This window comes from Polistes fuscatus, unplaced genomic scaffold (assembly GCF_010416935.1).
Source record: "Polistes fuscatus isolate 324 unplaced genomic scaffold, CU_Pfus_HIC Scaffold25, whole genome shotgun sequence".
In the NCBI taxonomy this organism is placed as follows: Eukaryota; Metazoa; Arthropoda; class Insecta; order Hymenoptera; family Vespidae; genus Polistes; species Polistes fuscatus.
The window spans coordinates 1060169-1086378 of NW_025113102.1; the positions used below are offsets into that span (position 1 = coordinate 1060169).

General features: G+C 33.2%; 3 protein-coding genes across 4 annotated transcripts; 1 reads left to right on the plus strand and 2 right to left on the minus strand.

Moving 5' to 3' along the window:
- Positions 1-1429: 1429 nt before the first annotated feature.
- Positions 1430-11947, minus strand: LOC122518596 (fibrillin-1-like). The gene is made up of 18 exons (XM_043637613.1): positions 11522-11947; positions 10261-10566; positions 9896-10186; positions 9437-9805; positions 8845-9000; positions 7487-7639; positions 7264-7398; positions 6687-6957; positions 6399-6601; positions 5985-6319; positions 5304-5890; positions 5105-5199; positions 4303-4643; positions 3770-4212; positions 3361-3694; positions 3028-3280; positions 2377-2506; positions 1430-2230 (listed from the first exon to the last, which is right to left on the minus strand). Exons 1-18 carry the CDS (start codon positions 11646-11648, stop codon positions 1822-1824), a joined length of 4938 nt encoding a protein of 1645 aa, XP_043493548.1. The 5' UTR covers positions 11649-11947; the 3' UTR covers positions 1430-1821.
- Positions 11948-14142: 2195 nt separating this feature from the next.
- Positions 14143-17147, minus strand: LOC122518598 (protein SET). 2 transcript variants are annotated; one of them, XM_043637616.1, is made up of 5 exons: positions 16599-17147; positions 16013-16202; positions 15688-15884; positions 15320-15584; positions 14143-14741 (listed from the first exon to the last, which is right to left on the minus strand). In XM_043637616.1, the coding sequence occupies exons 1-5, from the start codon at positions 16854-16856 to the stop codon at positions 14716-14718; spliced, it is 936 nt and encodes a 311-aa protein (XP_043493551.1). In that variant the 5' UTR covers positions 16857-17147; the 3' UTR covers positions 14143-14715. The 2 variants fall into 2 exon arrangements, with proteins under 2 accessions (XP_043493551.1, XP_043493550.1); XM_043637615.1 differs by having other exon boundaries at positions 15688-15893; positions 16599-17145.
- Positions 17148-17801: 654 nt separating this feature from the next.
- On the plus strand, positions 17802-24559 carry LOC122518597. The gene is made up of 5 exons (XM_043637614.1): positions 17802-18336; positions 18699-18766; positions 18830-19822; positions 20989-21318; positions 21422-24559. The coding sequence occupies exons 1-5, from the start codon at positions 17925-17927 to the stop codon at positions 23921-23923; spliced, it is 4305 nt and encodes a 1434-aa protein (XP_043493549.1). The 5' UTR covers positions 17802-17924; the 3' UTR covers positions 23924-24559.
- The last annotated feature ends 1651 nt before the right edge of the window (positions 24560-26210 follow it).

The window sequence follows — 26210 nt, forward strand, 5'->3', positions numbered from 1 at the left end:
TTTTACAATCTCGTTTAGTGGTATTAAAAAAATGTAAAGATAAATAGATATATTTATAATCTCCGCTATAGCAATAAAAAAAAATAGAGTTTAAGGGTGCAACCCCATAGTGACGCTTGACGTTGATTTTGAGCGTCAAATTAGGGCTCCATTCGGCTGAAATTAAGTAGAGTCATGTACTGATACTCGGAGGATAATCATAAAATATCTAATAGATTATCAACACACAGAAACGGCTTAAGAAGAACGTACTACGTTTTTTTTCAGTTTATTTTTTATAAATTAAATCATATATATTTTTAACATCACACAGATTCTCATTAAAGAAATGTAAAGAAAACTCTTTTTGTACGAGATTAAAACTAATAAAATATACTAATATTAAATCAAATAAATAATTACATTTATTTTTATCATGTTAAAACCAAATGAGAAATCACCATTTTAGAGAAAACGATAATTCAATTATTTTCATATCAATGTTATTTTCTTCTTCATTAACTCCTCATTTTGTATTATCTGTTGTAATCGTATTTGTATTTTACATACTAAAACTTTAACATTTCACTTAAATATGAATGACTATGAAGACGATTATTTAATTCAAACAGTGATTTAGTAAGCTATTCGAGTGAGCCACTATAGTGGCTCATCGACCTGGAAAAAATAATCGCAAAAGCCACTTTAGTGGCAGGCCGGCTAAGGCCTATATCGGTAATTGCAGTGCTCTACTTTTATCTTTTCGACTGTCGGTAACTGCCACCGTCGGTAACTGCCACCGTCGGTAATAGTAAACTTAAAATTTTCTTTACTCTACGTCGGTAATATTTTGTATTTAGGTTTGTGACAGTCAATATTATTAAAGTACAAGCTCTCATTAAAAACGGTCGATATTTTTTTTGCAAAGTCGGTAACTGCCACCGTCGGTAACTGCCACCGTCGGTAAATCCACCGTCGGTAATAGTAAACTTAAAATTTTTTTACTCTACGTTGGTAATATTTTGTATTTAGGTTTCTGACGGTCAATATTATTAAAGTACAAACTCTCATTAAAAACGGTCGATATTTTTTTTGCAAAGTCGGAAAGTTACCGACTGTGGCAGTTACCGACGGTGGCAGTTACCGACTGTCGAAAAGATAAAGGTAGAGCACTGCAATTACCGATATAGGCCTTAGCCGGCCTGCCACTAAAGTGGCTTTTGCGATTATTTTTTCCAGGTCGATGAGCCACTATAGTGGCTCACTCGAATAGCTTACTAAATCACTGTTTGAATTAAATAATCGTCTTCATAGTCATTCATATTTAAGTGAAATGTTAAAGTTTTAGAAGGTACAATATATTTTTATGAAAAATTATAATTTAATCATTAAGGAATCTTTACGTAAAACATACGAACTTTCTTTATATACGGCTGATAATTTTAAAACATTTAGATAGTAAAGTACTGCTTTTATATACGGTAACTGTTTAATAACAAATTTCGCATTAACTTCTATTATTTTTTATTATATATTTGACGCTCAAAATCAGCGTCAAAATGTTTAATAAAATTGCACACGAGAAGACATATTATTGGGATATTAATTTTGTTATCCCTTATTTTATTTATTTATTTACTTCCTCTTTTTTTAGATTGTATTATCTTATTACACTAGGTATCACCGATTTCATGTGTTTTTTTTTTCTTTTCAATAAAATTTACTTTCTTCTCGAGAAGCTTGCAGCATACGTATGGAACAACATCGAAGAAAGAAGCATAAAAAGAAAAAAGAACAAACAAAAAAAGAATATGTAAAATATTGAACTCGCATTGAGATCATTCAGTAATCATATTGCGAGACATAGATAAAAAGTTTGGCGACTGCGCTACCAACGAAAATTGAATTGTGATAAATCTCCATACTAAGATCAAGCTCAATCTCTTGTGGTCCTTGAATACTTTGGGTCATCACTAGAACGCATTGATTAATTAAAGGCCTTCTCATTGCAAAGCAAGATTCCGTGGCACGAGCTATACCAGGTGGTGCGCGTACATCCACAAAGGCCATACTGAATTGTACATTGGATCCTGGTTGATAAGTTCCTCGCATAGTGAAGAGATCGATACTGCCACTTGCTGGTATTGGAAACATGCTGATAAAGGTGATGTAATTAAAAGAATAGTAAGAAGGCATTTTATAGCAAACATAATCATTCTGCTTGCAATATCTTGATGCACGAACGCAACGACTGAAAAATAAAATTTTTATCTATAAATATACTAGAATCCAAAATATGTATGGTAATATTATTATAATTAGTGATATAACAATTCATTCAAATGAATCAATTGAAAATATTATAATAAAAGGAAAATTCAATTTCTTTTTTCTTACTTTCGTCTTTCGTGATCTTTTACGTATCCCGATGGACAATTGATTCTGTTGCAATGAAAGCCACCTCGTACATTTTGGCACATTTCGTTGGGGTCACTGCAACCTGGTCCGACGGAGCATTCGTCAATGTCTGGAAAAGATAATACAAAAAAAAATGAATTAACGTGATTAGAAGGAAAGGAAGTAAAGCGTCCAAGGACCGACAACGTGATTATGTGACGTTATTGTATGACGCATAATGGGTAGCGTGGGTGGAAAATCATATTCACTCTTTCTTTTCTTTTCTTTTTTTTTCTCCTTCATGATTCTCTTTCACGAAGCCCCAGTTTTTTCGCTTATAGGTCAAGTACAATTTCGCGTAGTCTAATTGCAAGATCATAGTCGAGGAAAGGTTGTTTCTTTTAATGGCTAATTAAATGCACACGAGACAAGTAAGGAAAAAATATTTCGATCGCGTTTCATGCTTCGTTACATTTGAATGAACAAAATCTACCCTTTATCGCATGACAATTTAACATCCGACAACTTCTTTGACTCTGATTTAATCAAAACGTTTCATCTTACAACGAGCTACTTCAAACAACACTTTACGTTTAACACGTGAAGTTTTATTTGAGTAGATAAGTAAAAGACATTATATTTGTTTATTACCTTGACATGTTCGACCATCGGAGCCAAGCTTATAACCATCAGGACATTTGCAACTATAGCTACCTGGTGTATTCTCGCATATACCAACGCAAAGATTATTTTCCTTGAACTCTTCGCATTCGTCTATGTCGGTACAAGAACGATTATCAGCGTTTAATCTAAATCCTGGCTGACAACCACATCTATAACTACCCCAAACATTTTTACAATAATGTTGACACAATCCTGGAGTTCTTTGACACTCGTCGATATCCTGAAAAATTAAAACGTTCGTGTTAAAAAAACAGGATAAATTGTAAAAGGAAAAACTTAAAAAAAGATCAAGAAAATCACCTGACACATTCCACCAGCCACATTGCCAATGCTCTCAAAACCTGGATCGCAATTACATCTGTATGAGCCAACGGTGTTCTCGCAACGACTGTTCATTTCGCATAGACCACTCCCATAAATACTACATTCGTCGATATCAACGCACTCGTTATTGGAACCATAGATATGGTACCCAGGTGGACATTTGCAAATGTATCCACCTTGTCTGTTCTCGCAGATTTGTTCATTAGAACACTCGTGACTATTGTCAGCACACTCGTCTATGTCTACGCAGTGCTGACCAGTCGTAGAATCCAATGTGAATCCATTACCACATATTACTCTCGAGATGCATCTTAAAATGATATTTAATATTTAATGAACAACAACAACAACTAAGTGGATAATTTAAAATAAAATCAAACTTTACTTGTACGAGCCGATAGTATTGACGCAACGTTGCGTGGTCCTACTGCAAGGATTCTGAATTACCTCACATTCATTGATATCTATACACGTATCACCAGATATTTCGAAACCTTGTGGACAGGTACCACGTTGAACGTTGGGAGCAGCAGTAAATGGTATCATTGTCGTCGTTGTAGTCGTTGAAGTTGTAGCGGTACGAAGACGTGCCTGAGGAGTTGCTGCTGTTGTCACTCGTTGATTTCGATCACAACGATAAGAACCGATAGTATTTCGACAATGATAGCCTGCGATGCAATCGTGTGTACCAAGAAGACACTCGTCGTTGTCCTCGCATATTTCAGTCGCTGCATTTAAGGTGTAACCAGTTCCACAAGGTAAAAACCGTGTACAAATGTAACTACCTATTGTATTGTCACAGCGTTGGGTTGGTAGACAAGAATCTTCCTTAAATTCATGATTAAAAATACAATTCCATTGTTTCTAATTATTTTTTTGTTTCTTTTTGTATAAATTAAATGAAATAAAAATACTTACCTTTAATTGACATTCGTTTATATCGATGCAAGCTTGTGTAAAATTATCTCGTTTGAATCCAGTTCTACAATTACAAGTATAACTTCCCATAGTGTTAATACATTGTTCGTTGCTGCTACAGGCATCCTCAATTTCACGACACTCGTCGATGTCGACGCAGCCACGATTTTTCACAAATTTCGTACCCCTCAAACATTTTTGATCGGCGGACGGTGTCATCGGAGTAGTGGGTGGCCTTCTGGTTATTGGTACCGGTACTTTTGCACAACTATAACCACCTGGCTGATTGTAACAAATTTCTTCCCCACAATTATCCAATCCTTCGGAACATTCATCAATGTCTGTTTAAAAAGTAAAAGAATTTTATATATTTCTATTTTATCATTTCAACAAATGTAAATTATTGTTAGAGATATTATTGAGTGATTGGAAAAGTACATGCAATGTATTATCTAAGTAAAAATAAATGCAATATTGTTAAACGTGCAACAAAAACGTTGGACGATGCAACGAACTTAAAAAAAATACATTTTAGGAAAAACATCAACATGCATGCATATACATAATATTAGTGCAAATTAGATTGCAATGTTATGGCTTAGACAAAATGATTACCAACAATTAAAACTGCAAAATACATTGTTGCTATCATACGACATATTTCCTAGAATTTTATAAATGTTAGAATTCTACAAAAAGATTAATACATACGTAAATCTTCTGTGATCTGAATTTATATATCATTTGTTTATTAGAATACTACAGAGATTTTCCAATTATTTGATAAATATTTTTGGAATACCTGTGCATTTTTTCAATCTTGGATGATACCTAAATCCAGAAGGACAAGCTGGTCGTTGAGTTGGACGTTGTTCGGGTATCGTTAATCCTTCGCATCTAAACAAAATTATAAAAAATAGTTATAACAGACATGCTATAAGTTTTATCTTACTAGAAACATATATAAAATAGATATAATTAACAAAATATATAAAGCTCACCTGTAAGTACCTGGAAGATTGATGCATCTTAATGAACGTCTACTGTCACAGGTATGTTCACCGCTCAAACATTCGTCCACGTCCTCGCAACTATTGCTTTGCAAAGAATATTTGTAACCCGATGAACAGGAAGGCAAACGTGTTAGACACTCGTAACTGCCTTCTTTGTTAACACAATACTGATGTAATTCTAAACGACAATTGTGAAGATTTTCCGAACATTCGTTGATATCAACGCAGGTGCCATTAATAAGGTCACGTTTGAATCCATTTTGACAAGGTGGTATCAACCGACAATGATAGGAACCATTCGTGTTGACGCATTGATGGGTAATTTTTGGACAATCGTGTCTACCCAAAAGACACTCGTCAACGTCTTCGCAACTTTTCATCGTCGTGCTAAAATACCAGCCGGTGCTGCAAAGGGGAGAACACTCGTAACCACCAACAGTGTTACGACATCGTTCGTGATCTCGACAACCTGGTCCTGTTACACATTCATCTATATCAATGCATTGTCCTGTTTCATAATCCCTTTTGTATCCCAATCCACATGACTCCTCCTCATTCCACTGACGATCATTGATCTAACGTGAAGATATCGTTACGTTTTAAAAGAAAGTTAAAATAATATATATATAAATGTAGATTTTAATCAGGTGACAGGCGAACGAAATGTACTTGTTTCCTATTCGCATGAGAATTGATCGTAGTCCTTAAAGTAGTCCAATCCGCAGTATTTGTTCTGATCGTTGTCGCAGTAGTAGTAGTAGTAGTCAATGTTTGACAAACGTAAGAACCATTGGTATTACGGCATACTTGAGAATTCTTGCAAGTGTGCAAACCAAGCAAACATTCGTCTATGTCTCGACAATCTTCTTTTCCGTTGGATTCAGGTTCTCCATACAACTTAAATCCTGGCAAACAGGCTGCATAACATTCGTAAGTACCCATGGTATTCACGCAACGTTCTCCTACACTGCATACAGCTGTCCCACTGACACATTCGTCCACGTCTAATGGAAATACGGAACGTTCAAATACAGCTGACCAATTTATAGTCAATGTTTTTGATCAATCAATTTATAATCTCACCAATACACTGTCCAATCTGCTCGTCAAATTTATATCCAGAATTACATGATACATTATTTACGTTTACTATCGTAGACATCGTAGTTTGCATTCCAGTTTTATAACCCCTGCTATACAAAATTCTACTTCTCTCTACCGTTCGTTGTTCCTGTTCCTCTTGATCATCATTTACATTATCTTCTGTATAAACTAACAATTCGCACCTAAATAAAATCAATAATATTCATTTATATAAATCACTTGAATGATATCAAAATGTGTTTATAATTTTTGAAATGAAACGTATACCTGTAACTACCAATTACATTGAGACATTTTTCGTCTGATTCACAGATATGAATCTGTTCACTGCATTCGTCGATATCCACGCAACTTTCCGTGATATTATTTGACGGTTTAAAACCAGGAGGACATTCAAAACTTCTTACAGTTTTATTTAACGACGAACCAAAAGTAATAGAATCTTTTGATCTCTTACATTCGTAACCACCGATCGTATTAACGCATTGTGTTCCAGGTTCGGGACAAGGCATAGTGGATTCAACGCATTCGTTCAAATCTGAATAATAAAAAACACTTTTCATTAACAAACGAAATGAATAATTACATTTTCTTGAAAGGAAATAAAGGAATAATAGGATCTTTTTTTTTTTAATTGGATTTATGGAAAAACTATACGTTATTAATTGTTACCTTGCATGCATCGAAAGTCAAATGGAAATACTCGGGCATGCTGATACGAAGAATAATTAAACGAAATTGCGCGTGCATGCTTCTATGGAACAGTAAAATTAAATATAAATCGATAAAAATTCAATTCAATTTTAATCGCTACAATGAAAATAAATGACACTGTTATACTAACCAATGCAACTTCCAAAACTAATGCTATAAACGAATCCCTTCTGACACTTCATATCGCATTCGTAACCTCCGGCAATATTTCTACATTCTTCTGTCTCCAAACAACTATGTATTTTTTCAGCACACTCGTCTACGTCTAATTATAAAAAACAAAGAATAGTTTTTATTATAAAATCGACGTTTCTTCATAATTAAGCGATTCCGTTGAAATTAATTTCATTTACCTTTGCATATCTGTGATATCTTGTCGAACTTGAATCCCGCAGGACACGATTTCGTACCTACCATTTCGAGACAGGTATAACTACCTTGTGTGTTTACACAAAAATGTGTACCTTCTTTGCAAACATTTGATAAAGCGATACATTCATCGATATCTGGAAAAAACAAATTTTTTTCGGCCTTTTCTTTGATTTATTCAATTAACATTTTCCTATCTCAAAATTCTACACACAGTTATACGGGTTTATCAGAACCGTACACTGTGCAAGCAGTAAAACCATTTCTAAGAAAACGAACGGGAAAAAGTTTCACGTGCACTTTTATATATCGATTTTATATATCGAAAAGAAAAATATATTTTATTTACAGTTTCATTCAAGCGACAAGAAATTATGGAAAAAATATTAATGGCTGGGTTGAAAAATTTTGAGCCCGATAAAAGATGACGGGTTGAAAAGTTTTGAGCCTGATAAATGATGGGTTGAAAAGTTTTGAGCCTGATAAACGATGACGGGTTGAAAAGTTTTGAGCCTGATAAATGATGGGTTGAAAAGTTTTGAGCCTGATAAATGATGGGTTGAAAAGTTTTGAGCCTGATTGAAAAGTTTTGAGCCTGATAAACGATGACGGGTTGAAAAGTTTTGAGCCTGATAAATGATGGGTTGAAAAGTTTTGAGCCTGATAAACGATGACGGGTTGAAAAGTTTTGAGCCTGATAAATGATGGGTTGAAAAGTTTTGAGCCTGATAAACGATGACGGGTTGAAAAGTTTTGAGCCTGATAAATGATGGGTTGAAAAGTTTTGAGCCTGATAAATGATGGGTTGAAAAGTTTTGAGCCTGATTGAAAAGTTTTGAGCCTGATAAACGATGACGGGTTGAAAAGTTTTGAGCCTGATAAATGATGGGTTGAAAAGTTTTGAGCCTGATAAACGATGACGGGTTGAAAAGTTTTGAGCCTGATAAATGATGGGTTGAAAAGTTTTGAGCCTGATAAATGATGGGTTGAAAAGTTTTGAGCCTGATTGAAAAGTTTTGAGCCTGATAAACGATGACGGGTTGAAAAGTTTTGAGCCTGATAAATGATGGGTTGAAAAGTTTTGAGCCTGATAAACGATGACGGGTTGAAAAGTTTTGAGCCTGATAAATGATGGGTTGAAAAGTTTTGAGCCTGATAAACGATGACGGGTTGAAAAGTTTTGAGCCTGATAAATGATGGGTTGAAAAGTTTTGAGCCTGATAAATGATGGGTTGAAAAGTTTTGAGCCTGATAAATGATGACGGGTTGAAAAGTTTTGAGCTTAACACGAAAAAAAACATATTTGAAATAGAAAAAGAAGAAGAAGAAGAAGTAGGCATACCTGTGCAAACTTTAGTCCGAGCATCCCACTGATATCCAGGAGGACAAGCTTCGTAAGCTGCACTTTTGTGTGCATCTGTAATACACCTGAACGATCCTATGGTATTTTCGCATAATCCTGGACACCGAATCTTTCTTTCCAAACATTCGTTAACGTCTAAACGCAATATGGTATCAAGACGAAAAAGCGTAAAATTATGATTATTTAAATAGAAAATAAACGAGTCAAATGCATTTTTTATATATACAAAGACAATAAGCAAATAAATTATCGAGAACGATGAAGAAGCAAGAGCAGATAGCAAATTTGATACGTCTTACGTTAGACAGAAAGCTTACGATCGTGTCATCATTCGTAATAGTTACATTTTCTTACTTATTTTCCATACAAATTTAATAAATGTTTAAATAAATTATCGAGAACGATGAATAAGCAAGAGCAGATAGCAAGTTTGACACTTCTGACGTTACACAGAAAGCTTACGATCCTGTCATCATTCGTCATAGTAAAATTTTCTTACTTTTATTCCCATACAAATTTATAATAAATATTGAAATAAATTATTAAAATAGTTGTACGCGAATACACGTACCATTGCAAACCTGTAAAGTTGAATCATAACGATAACCAGCAGGACACAGAGGAGCCAATTCGTTGTCCTCGTCGGTACCAGTCGAACCAGTACTATTCGTAGTTGATTTTGGAATACAGGAACGTTTGTCATCGGCCAACTCAAATCCAGGATTGCAACTGCAACGGACTGCTACACCAGTGTCGGTGCATCGTTGCTCGCAAGGATTGGTAGATTTGCATCTATCGATTGGTAAATCTTGTCTACAAGTTTTTCCATCTTCCAAAAGTGTAAATCCTTCGCGACAAGCGCAATAATAAGATCCTGGTGTTGGTATACATATGTCGGTACAGAGAAGACCTTTCATCAACTGACAAATATCGTCCAAAGCTATTGGGGAAAAATTAGTTTTTACTTTAACAAAAATCATATAACGAGGATTTGTTAATGGAACTTTTTAAACAGGATGTTATCACTTACGGGGTGTAGGAATCGTTGTCGAATCGGTTGAAAAAGGAGAAGAAGGAAAGGACGAAGAGGATGGTGATGATTCCGAAATTGAAGATGTCATTGAGGTACTAGACGATGACATTTTAGATTCGGTTTCCGTGCTGCTACTATCGGACGAATACGTGGAATCTGAAGCATCCGTAGCCAACGTGGTATTTGGTAATGCTTCGTAACAACATTGTAAAAACGCAGGATCCCATGGGATACCAAAAGAAAATCTTTTGAATGAACAACCTTGGCCCATAGAACCGGCAAGTATTCCTAAAATATCGTCGATAAAATAACATGTTCTGTGAGATTAATCGAAGTTAATTCTGTGGCAAACGTTTTAATACCGAGTTTGCAACCCTCGCAACAATCGCGATGGTAATCTCCTCGTCTTGGTGTTTTCACGGTGCTGCTGCCCGTAACGCAAGCCAAACCATTGCGAGCATCGGCTTTTCCTTTTTCGCATTGTTGATCGTGGTAAGTTCGCACGCAACAAATATCTACAGTTTCTAAACAGAGGCCTTGTTCGATTCTAGGCACACCATTGACCGGTCCAGTGAATTTCTCACATCTAAGATTTTCCATTGCCCATGAAGTACCAAGACCGCAACATTTTTCAAATCGTGCTTCCATTTTAGCATCTACGATAATCCCTGAAAGGAAGGAGTACGTAAATCGTACTGTCTAACTACCATTGACTCTTTTATCACGTTCGTCATTTTATCTTCTCACGGATTTTAACGATTTTTCGAAACAAGGACAAGCTATGAAAAGCAAACTATTATCTCCTATATACATCTTATTTGTCTACTGATATTCAATGAATTTGATTCGTGATCTAGTTCGAGCAGGAAGTGTAAGTAAAAGAACGAAAACACAAGTTGTTGCATGCGAATAGCAAAAACTGTTGTTTGATTAACGCGATAAGAAGGAAACTGCGCTAATTAGATGAGTAAAATTCATAGAAATCATCTCGATAAGCAAACATAATATTTCATAAAGTAATTAAAAATGAATGATTAGAGAAGCCTCATCGGTGTAACATTTAACGTAATATTGTTTGATGTTACACTTCGTTGTCTTTGAGTTTCTCTTATCAACGATGTCGGAATACGTAGAGTACAAATTTTTAATTGGAAAATGTATATGACTTGCATAATATGTGTATATAGGTGTATCAAGAAAATTCTGAAAATAAATTCGATACTATCTTTGATGGATCGAATCGCGTTTAGTTGATACGCATCACGCTTAACAGTTGTACATTGATCGAAATCAATTCGGAGACAAGCAAAAGCCCGCGCACGCAAATAGGGCTAGGTCACGGTGGCTAATAAAATAATTCGTTTAAGACAATCGGACAAAACGCCTATCCAACAACTGTGGCTCAACGAAACGATGAAGTTCAACGCGAAGGAGAGAATAATAATGAAACGTAATCGAGAGAAACTTCGTCATCCAACATTAAAACGTTCTCTTAGGATGCACCCTTCCGGTATGATGGAAAAAAAAGGGGGGAAAAAAAGAACAATTATAGAACAAATAAATTGATACACGGGGTATTTAAAAAAGTATTCTTTTAGAAATTAGGAACAAATAAAAAGTTACCTTCCCTCGGCAATAATAGTAGCTGGACGATTAGAAGAGAGACTAAACAGCCGTAAAGTTGAAAACTATTGTCTCGAGTCATCTTCTTGTACTGGGATTTCCCCTTTCCGTACGTTAAAAAAATCATATCGTTGTTCGTGCTATCGGCGCGAGACTCGCGATGATTTATCGATTCTTCCCTTTATTTTTTTGTTGTTGTTTTTCTTATTTTCTTTCTTATTTCTTTTTCTCTCGAAGAAAGGAAAAACAAATCTCTTTTCAAAGTAGAAAAGAACGCGCTGCGCTTCGGTCGAGCGCTTGACGTGCATTGGAGCTCTCGGATCTCAGTTGGTTCAGTTTTGTCATCCGCACCTTTGCAACGCGTCTCTCCCTCGTAAAAGATCTTACCATCTCTCCCTATCCCCCTTTTTCTCTCTGTCTGTTCTCATCATTATCCCCACCCCTAGTATTTTACTTTAATCCATCTCTCTTTCTCACAAAGCACGCGTGACGATTCCTAAGGATTCCTGATAGACCCGAAGGAACGTTCTATCCTTGTCTCTTTCCTAGCTCTCCTCCTCGTAGTTTCTTCTTCTTCTTCTTCGTCTTCTTCTTAATCTTCTGCGGCATGTGATCTCCTCTTTTCCCGTTGCCGGTCGACCGACACAAAGCTACGTTTTTGTTGCGACTTCCTCTTTTTTATTCTAACACACAGTGCTAGGCTTTGTTGATCACGCAAATTTCCGCACCACCCGCAGGGAACAGGACAACTTTACCCTATATCATCGAGCTCGAATAGATTCGACCATACCATGCATAGATTTTTCATTTCAATTTTTTCTATTTTTGGTTTTTTACCAACATCGTTTTTTCTTCTTCTTCACCCTTCCTCATCTTTTGCTTCTTTTTTAATTCGACCTTTCCTACTCTTGTCCTTCTCCTTCTTCTTCTTCTTCTATAGTTTTCTCGTTCCATTAAAAGATTGGTAACGAAGCGTTTTCGTTCAAATAGGATCATTCATTTTCTTTAGATATATTAGTCACTTTTATCTATATTATTTTTAATATTTATAAATATTATTATATATTTTACTTTTATCATTTATTTTTGATTATTATCATACGAACAGAATAATTGGTCTATTTCTTTTAATATCTGTACCGTGAGAATAATCAGCGTAATTTGCCACTAAAGATCATTGTTGCTGATAGTAGTAGATACTTAAAGTATATTTCATCATTGTTAATCAGGAATATCATTAAGCGCCTCACTATCGAATGTACTTAACTATCATTAGGATTACGTAATCATTTACATAAAGAATAGAAGTTACTTTTACATGATGATTAATTAAAAACAAACAAAAAAATGAAGTCTCGTCGCAAGGTCTTCATCGTAATAAGTTAGGGAACGTAAAGGGATAGGAAATTTAGTCACATGTGCCATATGTGAGGGTATTATGATGCTTCGCGATGAGAACGAGGAAGATCATCGTCGTGAAAATACATAACGAGATTAGTATGGTCGTCGTAACACGCGTGATACCGTAACGATCAAATAATATCCGGGTTTATAGTGTCCTCCGTTGTAAAAAAAAAGTTATCCATATTTGTGTCAGTTGAAACGTTTCGTAGTAGGAGCGTGCCGTCGTTCTTATTTCAAACTTCATCAGCGTCTCCTTAAGCGTCGTTTTTGAACCTGAAGTGCCTTTTTTTTTCCGTTTCAACTACCAAACGGCACATGTTTGGTGCCTGCTTGCGTTTAAAAAAGAGGAGAATATATACTTAAGCAACTACGACATTAATTGTAAGATCAAATATCTGACACAAATAAAATCAATATATAAACATGAAAGATATTGAAAATAATAAATATATAAAGATATTAAACGATAAAAACATATTTTATAAAAGTTTATATTTATATTATAGCAAGGTTCGAGGGATGTTGCACATACTTAGTTAAAATGTTCAATTTATGATCATATCAAATTATAGTCTTTACATGGAATCGTCGGAATAAAAATGGATCTGTTTTGTTTGAATATATATAGACTATTTACATTTTAAAAACCAATATATAATCAAGGCTATTCCAACAATTTGTCCATGCAACATAATGCTTTTAAAGAGATATCAATTGTGATAGTTGAGCCAATAACGCGAAGATCGATATAAAAGCATCAGGTTGAATAATAAAATTTTACACGTGTTTCAATAAAATGATAGATGTGTATGGCAATGAAGATTTTACTCTTCGTTTTCCAAGTACTTCCCTTGTATCTCATGTAATAAAATAGTGTAATATATTTTACTTTATTGAATATTTTTAAAAAAATATTACAAATAATAAAAAATAAGTAAATAAAAGTATATGTCACGATTCATTCTCATTCTATATTTTATAGATTTTGCTATGCTTATATTTCCTATATAATAAAACACACAAACTATAAACTTAATATTATCTCTTATTTATCATTGGTAGTATACTGAATATTTTTTTAATAAATCAATTCTTGTTATATATTTCAACTGTTTATATAGTAATAAAAAAGTTACAAATATGTATTGATGAGAAAAAATAATGTAAAAGCATTATTTTCTCTTACGAAAACTTTTTTACGAAAGATAAAACCTTCATTGCATTTTACATCTGCAGCTTTATTTATTCTCGCCGCTCTTAAAAATGATACCTGACATCCCTCATTGAAGGGTAATGTTCAGGAAATAGATTTTGATGGGAAACAGAACAAGTAGAACGCCTGCTTGACATCTCCATTTACCTTTTATATATAACCTAACTTAATAATATAATGGTAATATTATAGACCCAAGCAGGTGTCCTCTGTTTTATATCTAATATTCGGGGAATGACTAGGCCATATGAATATAGCTTAGGAACCGAACACCCAACATTGTTTTGACATGGCGCATGGAGGGAACTCAAACTGCATTATCTCTAAGTCACTTTCGATACACTACTATGAGTGCCATATTGCTCTGACGCACGTACCCAAAGAGAACTTTTGTGCGCGAAATTAATTTTTCTCTATTTATATTCTTAAACATTATTTTCCTAAGATCTATTCATATGGCTCAATGTTTTTAGTTCGGTAAACTTTCTCTGTTCTCGATCAATCGAGGATTCTCAAGTTCCTTGATGCTTTCACAATTTCAGCAATGGCGACTGATTACAGAGTCCACATTTTTATTCTATTCTGGTTCTTCTCCATCACCATCTAAAACATTACATTCTTTTTAAGCACTCATAAAGATTATATTAATAATAATAGATACAAAATATATTATTCTAGCTTTTAACACTAACCGTACCAAGCTCAGTCAAACGATTAATCGAAAATTGTACATTTATTCTTATTATTTCTGTTCATTTAACTTCATGTAAATTCTTAGATTATCTAAATAATTAATTTCTCTATTTTTTGTTTTGTTTTTTCTTCTTTTTTTTTTACTGACAACGAGAAAAATCATTACCCGACTTGCTTCTCGCGATCGGTCATTTGACCAGTCTACAAATTTACATCTTTTTATAAATTTCTATTAATCTATATCTATAATATCTATTTTTTGTTTCTATTAATAGAGTCTATATCAGTTTACAATGGAGTCGTATCGGAAATTCCTAAAAAATATTCTCTCCATAATGAGTACACTATAACTAAACGAAATTTAATTTATATAGTATCATTAAGCAACTATTTTCTACAAAAATCAGAGGTAAATTCACTGGTCAAATGACCTATTACGGTATGAATAGGTATATGCGAAAGGCTGATACAGTTAGTATTAATCATACCTTCACGATCCACTTCATCATCTACGAGCAAGTCATCCTCTTCATTTACACCATCATCTTCATCGTTCACAGCCTCCTCTTCTTCATCTTCTTCATCTACATCATCTTCTACTACAACTATACTGTCATCTCCCTCTTCTCCTTCACCTCCTTCATCGCCATCATCTCCACCTCCATCCTCTTCTTCTTCCTCTTCTTCTGTTTCACAATCTTCACCATCACCCTCAACACCATTTTCAATATCAATATCTGGAGCTAGGTAATACTACAAAAAGAGTGATTACAAAATGCAATATTTCTATATAAAATCTAAACATGATTTTTAAAATAGTATTTAAAATAGTACTTATAATTTATATTGATAATACCTGCAAAGGATTAGGCCACATGTCATCTTTGATTAATTCAGCTATTTCATCTGAACTAGGATCACCATGATCCGTGAACCAATCAAAGAACGATCTATGTTTGAGTGGCCTCTTACGACCTTTTAAAGGTGTTTTTGTTTTTGCACGCTTTGTTAAATCTGCCCCTTCTTTCCAGCGAATAGGCGTACTTTGGGATGCTGGATCTCCTGCGAAACAGCAGGAGATTAATCACAACTATGATACTTGATCTTTATATTACTGCATTATATCTAAATAACATTTTACATAAAAAGATAGAAATATGATAATCAAAAACTGTGCTCACCGGAGGAGCCTAGATGAAACTCTTTAGTAAGAACCTCATTTTCAAAATATGGATTCTCATCAAAGTGAAAATTAATTCTGTAACCAGATTTAATGTCTTCGAACTCCTCGACTTCTAATTTGTTCAAAAACCGTAATGCATCTTCTTCATCTTCTTCCAATATTTCAGCTATTTCTTTATTGTTTACAAACTATTTATAAAATAAGGAATAATAATATGCATTTGAAATAAAAAAAGTTAGTATTAAATCTATGACAATAAACTGTAGTAATATACAAATATAAAGTAACTTAATAAATATAAGAGAAAGATCATAGTAATGAATAAATGCAATAATTATGAGATAAGAAAATAAATCACACCTTTGTAGAAAGAAAGCAACTGGAAATTTGAAATTATAATAAAAAGAATGAAATAAACGTGTTCGTTTTGATTATATCTACAGGTTATACACACTTTTGTAGGTACACAAGTGGGTAAGATGGCGGCTGGCGCCGGCGGACGCCGGCATCGCCGGGAAACGTCAAAACTATCGAGAGTTTTATTAATTTGTAATTGGAAATAACGTTGGCATCATAAAGGATACAGCAGTTACCCAAAAATTAGGTATCCTCTTGATAATATCATTACGTTTTTGAAAATAAGGTTTACGCAACTTATTATACTTTTTCTCGACTTCGAGAATCTCGTCACTGGCCTTCTCGTTCAAGCCATCGATTTGATTCTGACATCCATCTATTTCTTCGAGTGTCTTCTGTATTTCGATGTCATAATCTCGAACTTCAACTCCTTCACCCGAACCTGGATCTTCTATCTCCTTGGCCTTTTTACTCGCCGACGACATTGTTGTACCCGCGCTATTGTCACACCACTCCACTTCGCTCTACCTGTGTTTATTTCCCCTCGCACTAGTCCGTAGAATCACGAATTCGCAGCGGCGCGCAACATCATACGAACAACCTTCGAATAATAAATCTAGACAGGCACAACTCTCGCTTTTTTGTTTACACCAAAAAACTTAACCCTTCTTCAGTCTAGGGTACTCTAGTGGTAATCTTGTGTAGTCCTGTCAAAATGACCAATCAACGCTAATTCCGTACAATTTGATCTTCACTTTATATGGCTTTAACCAATTATAATACACAATTAATATTTTATAATATAGTTATTTTATTTGAATGTGACTCCAATATAAACTGCAAAAATAACTAGATTCAGTTATATATTAGGTTTAGATAAATATTTTGAAGAAATACATATAAAATGATTTGATACTTTCTATTTAATACTTATCTTATATTAGATAGTTTGCAATAGCATATAATAACTTTTCTCGCATACTAATAATATTGTACTATTTTCACTTTTTAATGCTAAGCTGCGTAAAGTATTTTAACCATAAATATAATGTTCAAACGACCAATAATAATCACGCGAATCAATTTACATAAATGTTAATTTTAACTTGTAAGTTTAAAAGAGAAAAATAAAGAGATAGAGATATATATATATATATATATATATATATAGATAGATAGATAGATAAAAAGAAAGAAAGAGAAACAGAGGTCCCCGGGGACCTGTAGGTTTTTATTAAAGTAACCACACTCAGTTGCCAACCAACAAATCCGCACTCATTTAGTTGCCAACCCAATAAAATCAAATACGTGCTTCGCAATACTTATACTTGTAATAATATCTGGTAAAAAAATAAATTGATGATCGAAGATTATTGAAGGTTTCAATGAATAAAAATGTCCTTCGATATTACCTACAATTCGATTCGCCAAGCCCCTTCTTCAACACGCGGTTCGAACGAATAGAATTACCTAAGTTCGAAAGGCGGCTATAGATAAACCAATCGGACATCGCGTAGTATCTTTGCACCCAGGATATTGCTTAGAAAATCAAGATGGCATCCGAGAATGATACGGGTATCGTGTCAAATGAACGATGTGATGTAAATAATACGATTCAGCAAGTGTTTGAGCCGTTGAGAGGGGAAATATCGAACGCGAAGGTACTTAGCTCACAGTGGAAGAACCTAATCAAAGAGGCAACCGATTGTTCCGACAATATCGGTTTAAATTCGGACAGGACGCCTACGGTTTTCCCAACAGCGTCATCGTTCAACACAAACACCGATCGACATGAGTTACAAAGAAACGCGAATATTTTGAGGTCTTCTGGTGATGTGCAAGAAAGTGCAAATTATAAATTCGTTATTAATACAACTTTGCATAAATTACCCTCGAATTCAGACAGTATGTCCACTCAGAAGAATGATCTAGACAGTGCTGCTTGTGTACCTGAGAAAACAGACGGTAATCATGTATATAGTGATATGAACAAAATCATATATACACAGATCTACATCTTTTTTTATCCTTATGATTTTATTTCATATATATTATATTTTCTATAATTATTCTTTTCTTTCATTTCCAGAATTAGAATTTTAACTAAAGTATTACAACTAATAATTCTTTTTTTAATATATTTTTATGAAGCATATGCTGTATATCGTTATTGAAGACTATTTAAAACCTAAAATCAAATACATATAATAAAACTGATTTAAAGTTTATTTATTATTATTCTTTTTCAGTCTCCTTAAGCAGATTTTATTATTTTGTTTTAAATATATACAAGTTACTGTGAATATTGTCTTTTATATTTGCTATAGATAATCCAGATCACTGTAATAATGAATTATTGAGGACTGTTAGAGAACCAGTGCAACATATTATTCATGTAAGTATTTGATGTTATAGGCTCCAAAAGAGAATATTTATATAAGTTTATTTCATTTATTAGACCGATCCCACATGTGGCAACAGTACAATAGTGTCAACCAACATGCATGCATTACCAGTAAAGTTAGAGGGATGTTTAAATTTCTCTAACAATACTCCTCAACTTGGAGAAAGTCCACAAAGCAGTGGAGAAGTAATCAGTAGTCCTCGAAGTCCAGATTATCCTCCAAGGGTTTCTAATAGTCCACATAGTCCAGATATAATGTTTCCTATGACATCGACTCATACTAATTCTAATATAAATATAATGGATACAGCAAAATATGATAAAGAAAATACCGAGACATCTACAAAAATTAGCAAAGAATTGCAGAGCTATCAAAATTGCGGGAAATTAGAAATGAATGATTCAGAAAAATATGTTTTGCAAAAAATAAAGGATGAACCTAGTTTGACTGAGGAACTTGTACAAGAAATGATTGTAAAAGGAGAAATAGTTGAACAAAAAGAAGAATCAGGAACAACAAAATCAGAAAGATTGAAATCAAAGTGGGAAGCTGAAAGGATACTGATCACTGCTATTAGAAAAATCGAAGATGATGCAATGGATCAAAAATGTTTAGAATCTATTAGTGCACCATCTTCAACTTCTCATTCAAAGATGGACTCATCATCTAAAGATAAACGTAAAGAACATAGTGACAGAAGACAGTGTTCAAAATGTTATAGAAGAAGTAAAATCAAACGGGCAAATGTTGGTGTCCAATGTAGACGTGATCGCAGTATACTTCCTTTAAATACTAAGGCAATTTCTCTACCATTATCAAAATTTTCTATTGATAATTTGAGACTAAACTTACAAATTAAAAATTTCAAATTGCTTAGTAGTTCACTAGTAAGAAGTGAATTATTATTAGAAGGCTTAAAATATAAGAAATATATTCATATAGAGACTTACCCTAATGGTGGAGCATCTATTGTGCACATGTTTCAAGATGAAATTGATGCTTTGTCAAGTGAACAAGTAGAAGAGTTGGCTCAAGAGTATTTTAAAGTATGTAATTCAAGATGTGAATGATATCTTAACCCTTTGACAGCTATGACATATATATATATATACGTCCAGCAAAGGTTGTTGGTGTTAACTATGGACGTAAAAGTGCATCTACTGATTTTTTCTCTCTCATAAAGACCACACACGTAAAATCTTCAATATTTAAGACATGCACATACCTCATTCTTTAGCGACGAAAAAATATAAAGTATTTTCCATTTGGCGTAAATAAGATAATAAAGTAACTTGATTGTGTTCTATATAATCTATCAAAACGCCAAAAGAATACACACAAATGCTCAAAAAAATAGTATCCCGAGCAAACAACTTTGAAGAGTATTTCGCAGTCAAAGGGTTAATTATAATGAACAATATATTTTTATTGTATCCTTCCTAAGTACAAATATTGGTATTTCTAAAATACTAGTTAAAATGAATAATATATAAGATAACATTTTTTTAATATTAGAACTTTACCGATCGCTACAATATCAACAGCATACGCATGTTCGGCTGACTGTTCAGCCGCAGATTCTACTAACAGATTCTACTAACAGATTCTAATAAAATACTAATAAGATTCTAATAACATATTACTGTTTATATAATAGTAATCTACGTTCACCGCTATGTTAACCGATTAATAAGTTATCGGTCGACGACAAAAAGCTGATTAATTCTTTCGCTACGGCAGTCCGTTCCGCCAAAGTGACGCTACTGAACGGGGCACCGCACCGTGAAGTGTGCACATTGCTAGTCGATAGTCTTCGATATTCCCACTTTTAACGCTACTTTGTGATTTCCTTGTACATATATATTATTTTACGAGCTAAGTAACAACTGGCTCATCGTATTATATAAAAAACATGAAAATAAGTATATTTTATGGATATTCAGTTGTTTACATATTTGCAAATTTTGTTATTATTATAAATAAAAATATAATTTAGGGTAGTTATACATGAAATTATAGTTCCTAGTAATTTAATTGAGAATAGAGAGTAAATTCTAAAACAAGGATCGATGCAAAAATTATAATCGGCACCCGTACACACACACACCTGTAGCGAAAGAGTTAATCAATTATTGTTTGGTAAGCGTCGGCGACAAAAAAGCATATTAATAGGCTAGCAGTCGGTAAAGTGTTAATTAACTATAATTTACAGGTAGTTTTTGGAGAAGATGAAAAGGGTAATGCACACCATGTTATGGGAATAGTGCATAATGCAGCATCATATCTCCCTGATCTTTTGGATTATATGGCAAATAACTATCCTACTTTAACTGTGAAAAATGGAGTATTAGGAAGAAGTAGTGATATTGAAACAACTACTATGGTACAGTACAAAGAGCAAGTATGCAAAGCATATAATAATGGAACAATACGATATGGACCTTTGCATCAAATAAGTCTTGTGGGTACTGTCCATGAAGAAGTTGGAGGTTACTTTCCTGATCTTTTACAAAAATTAGAGGAGAATCCATTTTTGAAACTGGTAAGAATAATAATATTATACATACATTAAAGTAATTAACGAATTAACTTTTATATAATCAATATGTAATCATATAATTTTGGTTGATTTATATTAATTTTAGACAATGCCATGGGGCCCACTATCAGTAGTAAAAATGGAAACTCCACAAGAATCAAATGATGGTCCTATTCTGTGGATTAGGCCAGGGGAACAACTAGTTCCTACAGCGGATATAAATAAAAGCCCTTACAAGAGACGTAGAACGGGCATTAATGAACTACGGAACTTACAATACTTACCACGGCTTAGCGAAGCTCGAGAATACATGTTTGAAGATCGTACAAAAGCTCATGCTGATCATGTAGGTCATGGATTGGACAGAATGACTACAGCTGCTGTTGGAGTACTAAAAGCAGTGCATGGTGGTCAGACATCAGAATATAATAGAGCTACAAAAGACGTAGTTGCATTTTATGCTGGTGATTTTCCAGAATTAGTTGAAAAACTTCAACTAGACCTTCATGAACCACCAATATCACAATGTGTACAATGGGTAGAAGATGCTAAGTTGAATCAATTAAGAAGACAAGGTATTCGTTATGCAAGGATAAATCTTTATGATAATGATATTTATTTTTTACCACGTAACATTATTCATCAATTTAGAACGGTCTCAGCTGTTTCAAGCATCGCATGGCATGTTAGACTGAAACAGTATTACCCAGAGTCACAACATAATTCAAATATAAGACATAGTCGAGTTATTAATGAATCTACACATCGTGTTAAAGAAAAGAAACCATTAGAAACCGTTGGTATAGGAGATGAACAAAAAGAAAATACTAATCGCCAACGATTAGAACAAAAACTTTATTCTGATTCTCTTGAAGAAAAAAAGGCTAAAGAAAGAGCTGCGGAGTATCAAGGAAACTTAAAAAAGTCAGATCAACATGGAAAACGAAAAGACGATCGTAAAAGCCGTGATCATGGCCGACACTCGTCTGTTAAAAGAAAAGATTGTGAAGATGGTAATGATAAGTCTGGTAATCATTTCAATGATAGTGTAACAAAAAAGAGTGGATCTAGCGATCAGAAATCGAGCAGTAGTAAAAGGGATAACAAAAGGTCTGATAAAAAACACGAAATACAACGTCGAAATAGTCACAAGTCAAGTCATCATTCGCATGGCAGCAGTAGCAGCAGTAACAGTAGCAGCAAAAGTAATCATTCTGGAGAAAAGAAGAAGTATGACTGTAGTAGTCATAAATTAGATCATCATCGCAGTCATCATAGTAGATCGAGTAATAGTAATAATGTTTCGAATAAAGAGACTATTTCAAATGTGATGGAAGAACGAACGTCTATTAAATATGGTACAACAGGATCTCCTCTAAAAGACAGCAAAAGACGTTGTAGTTCTCCAGAACTACTTTATCCACCTGAATTAGAATCCTCTAGTTCTGAAGATATGGTTTTGGACAATGAAATGTTAAATCAGAGACAGTTAATAGCTAAAACTTATGCAACTGAGGTTGTTGATAAGGCATTAGAAATTGCTATATACAAATCTAAGACTGACGTCGAAGAAGTTTGTCAATCTCTAAGAATTGGTGTAGCTGAAGCTTCTAAAGAAGTTATACATAGAATTGCTAAAGAAAGTATTGAAATTGCCGAGAAAATGTTCAAAGATAATAATGTAAAATCGAAAAGGTATTCACAAGCACTTGAAGTGGAAACCATGTTAGCGTTTACTTCGGAAATGGATTGCGCAACAGAAAATGCAGTAAAAGCTTTAATTGAAATGGCCGAGGATGAAGCTAAGGAAAGAACAAAGAACGATAAACCTTCTGAAAGTCTTGCTGAAGAGCATAACGTTACAGAAAACCAAGTTCCCACTTCGACTAGCATAAGTTCTTGCTCTTCCGTTTCAATGACGTCCACGTCGCCATTGATAGAAAGTGAGAAATACAATAGTAGTAGTAGAGTTAATAACGTTGAAGAAAAATCGTCAAAATCATCCGATCATCACGCTTCTATTGGAGAATCTAAAAGAAAGTATAGAGATGAGAAAGATTCTAGGAGTCAGAGGCACAAGGAAAAAAGAGATCGCGACAAACGAGATCGAGATCGTAAAAAACATCGTCATCGAAGTCCACAAAGTAAATCTGAACATAAAACAAGTGAAACAGCTAAGGAAAGTTCATCGAAGAATGTGTCCTCGTCGGTTCGGGATGGTTCCAATTTTAGTAAACCTGCAGACTCTACTGATGTTAAAGAAAATGAAAAGAAATTAGAAAAACGGAAAGACAATCATCACAGTCACGGAAGAGACGGACAAAAGAGATCATCTAGCAGTCGTTCAAGTAAAGATGATACAGGATCAAGTCATTCACATTCAACGAGTTCGAGTCATAAACGCAAGTCAAGTTCGGAACATAAAGAGCACAAGAAATTGTGTACAGAGAAAGAAACTATTTCACGAACATCAGAGCAAACAAATATTATCCCTTTAACTTCCACGACAACATCTGTAACAACATCTGTAACAACATCTTCAACAACAACATCTGTGACAACATCAACTGAAGCAGCTTCTACGAACGTTGTTACATCAACAACATGAAAAGGTGCAAATTACCTTCAATGTGTACTACAGTCTGCTTATCAAGCCGACAGTTTATGTTAACATGGGTTTAATTACCTATTAATAGAAATATGTACACTTCTATTTGAATGATATAACTATATCAAGAATGATGAAAGTTTGTTTGGTCCACAAACTTAAATATTTGATTACCACTTTGATTTGATACATCTTCATGAACAGATGATGTTACTGATCTAATTGATTTTCAGAGCTTACTCTTGAGAAGTCTAAACTGACGTCTCTATTGCAAAAGTTATTTTGCTATGAAAACTCTGAATGTTTCATGAAGTGAAAGTGAAGAATGTAGTTGATAGATATTTATACTATAAGTGATTGATCAATAAGTTGGTGTACAAATAGAACTTGTACAAATTAGTGGTTGGAAATTTTTTCCAATTAGCACAAGATTATTGTGCATTGTATATAGACCAAAAAATGCCCTATTGAAAGGATTGTGTGTTACAGTAAAATTTAATTAAATTATTTATATATAGATAGATCTAAATATATAAAAAATAGTATACGTTAAATTATTTATATTTTCTTTATATCTTATAACACAGAGTACACACAGAAAATTCTATATTTGGAAAACAAAGGCTATTGATCGTATTTTTCTTTGTGTTCTTTTTATTCTTTTTAAAAATTATTTAAAATTATTCTTTAATATTTGCATTGTAAAGAATAACATTTTTTATTTTCCCTTATTAATCGAAAATTTGAGATCGATAAAAGAAGAAGAAGAAAATAATAAAATACTTTTAATATATGAATTACATATTAAGTCTCAGAATCAATATATTATATTATTATCGAAGATATATATGATAATACAGATATATGCACATGCTTTTCGTATTTGTTTAGCAGTCTTGATATGTCATAATGTGTTACTGTCTTAAAGCAATATATCTTCTTTTCGTTCCTTTATAAATATAAATACATTTTATACGGATAAAATATGCAACAAGGAAGCAATAAAAATTTAAATATATTTTTGTTCAAAGCAGAAAGGAAAAAAGCGTATCTTGCTTTAAGTTGTAGATAGCAATATTATGTTCACATTATGAGAAATAGTATTATGGGTAACAACAGACGTACAAATTCTTTGCCTTTGAAGATATTACTTGTTTGGGACAGTGAAACATTGCAACGGATTGATCACAAATGTTAATAATATTTTCTCTATTTGAGTAAAATAACAATTGTTCTAAAGATAATGGTAGCTATAGAAAAAAAGAAAAAAGTAACTGACAAGGCGACAGGTTAATGATTTCGTCTAATGCTAATGTAGATTTGTGTATATGAAATTTAACAATACACAGAGTGTATAAAGTTGCTACGTATGTAACGGTATAATATCGTATATATTTTATATAATTTTTTATTTTTTCTATACTATGATCGAAGATCTAGTATATAGATCGAAAATTTAGTTTAACAATATTTTTTCAATTCTCTAATTTTTTGATCCGTTAAAACTTCTAATTTTAAGATTTATTATTACTATTATTATTAATATTAACATTAACATTAATATTACTATTATTATTATTATCATTATCATTATCATCATCATCATCATCACCACCATCATCGTCATTATTATTATTACTATTATTATTATTATTATTATTATTATTAATATTATTATTATTTATCCAAAGCAGTACTTTATGTTATATAATTTCTCGAATATATTTTCCAAGTATAATATATTGCCTAAATTTTAATGTAATTGTATTATTGATTCGTTTTCAAGCAGAACGAAGATTCATCTGTCTAATGGCTATCATAGTTACTCAGATCTGTGCGAAAACTGATAATTAGATATATAATACTTAAGTTTTTCAGGCTTATATTTATATACACATTTCTATTAAACACACACATCCACTGTTTTAAAATTTATAGCAAGATTATATCTCAAACAGTGATAATCTCTCTTAATGCATTTTATTATACTACAGAAGAAAACAAAATTAAAGGAATACATTTTAATAAATTAGTTGTGTGTAATAAGAGTAAACGATCATCGGATTTGTATCCACAAGACCATAGATTAGGCAAGACTGAAAAAAAGAATAGTATCCATTAGAATAGTATACTCTTCTTGTAATTTTATTTTTTGTTTCTTTTTTTTTTTTAAATCGATTGATCCCGATAGCATTACCTAAATCTTCAATATAAATCTATGATGTCCTTCAATTAAGATTTTTTTTGAAAAATTATTTTGTTTAATCTGGTCTACAAACACATGTGA

Excerpts from the sequence above, each read along its gene's own strand:
- LOC122518596 (XM_043637613.1), bottom strand. The coding sequence starts at position 11,648 with ATGATTTTTTTAACGTACGGAAAGGGGAAATCCCAGTACAAGAAGATG. Across the intron at positions 7,399-7,486 it reads GATATCACAGATATGCAAAG|ACGTAGACGAGTGTGCTGAA; the intron begins GTAAATGAAATT and ends TTTTATAATTAG. Across the intron at positions 4,213-4,302 it reads TAAACGAATGTCAATTAAAG|GAAGATTCTTGTCTACCAAC; the intron begins GTAAGTATTTTT and ends CATGAATTTAAG.
- LOC122518598 (XM_043637615.1), bottom strand. The coding sequence starts at position 16,856 with ATGTCGTCGGCGAGTAAAAAGGCCAAGGAGATAGAAGATCCAGGTTCG. Across the intron at positions 15,585-15,687 it reads TGTGGCCTAATCCTTTGCAG|TATTACCTAGCTCCAGATAT; the intron begins GTATTATCAATA and ends CTCTTTTTGTAG. Across the intron at positions 14,742-15,319 it reads TGATGAAGTGGATCGTGAAG|ATGGTGATGGAGAAGAACCA; the intron begins GTATGATTAATA and ends GTAATGTTTTAG.
- LOC122518597 (XM_043637614.1), top strand. The coding sequence starts at position 17,925 with ATGGCATCCGAGAATGATACGGGTATCGTGTCAAATGAACGATGTGAT. Across the intron at positions 18,337-18,698 it reads TGTACCTGAGAAAACAGACG|ATAATCCAGATCACTGTAAT; the intron begins GTAATCATGTAT and ends TATTTGCTATAG. Across the intron at positions 18,767-18,829 it reads CAGTGCAACATATTATTCAT|ACCGATCCCACATGTGGCAA; the intron begins GTAAGTATTTGA and ends TTCATTTATTAG.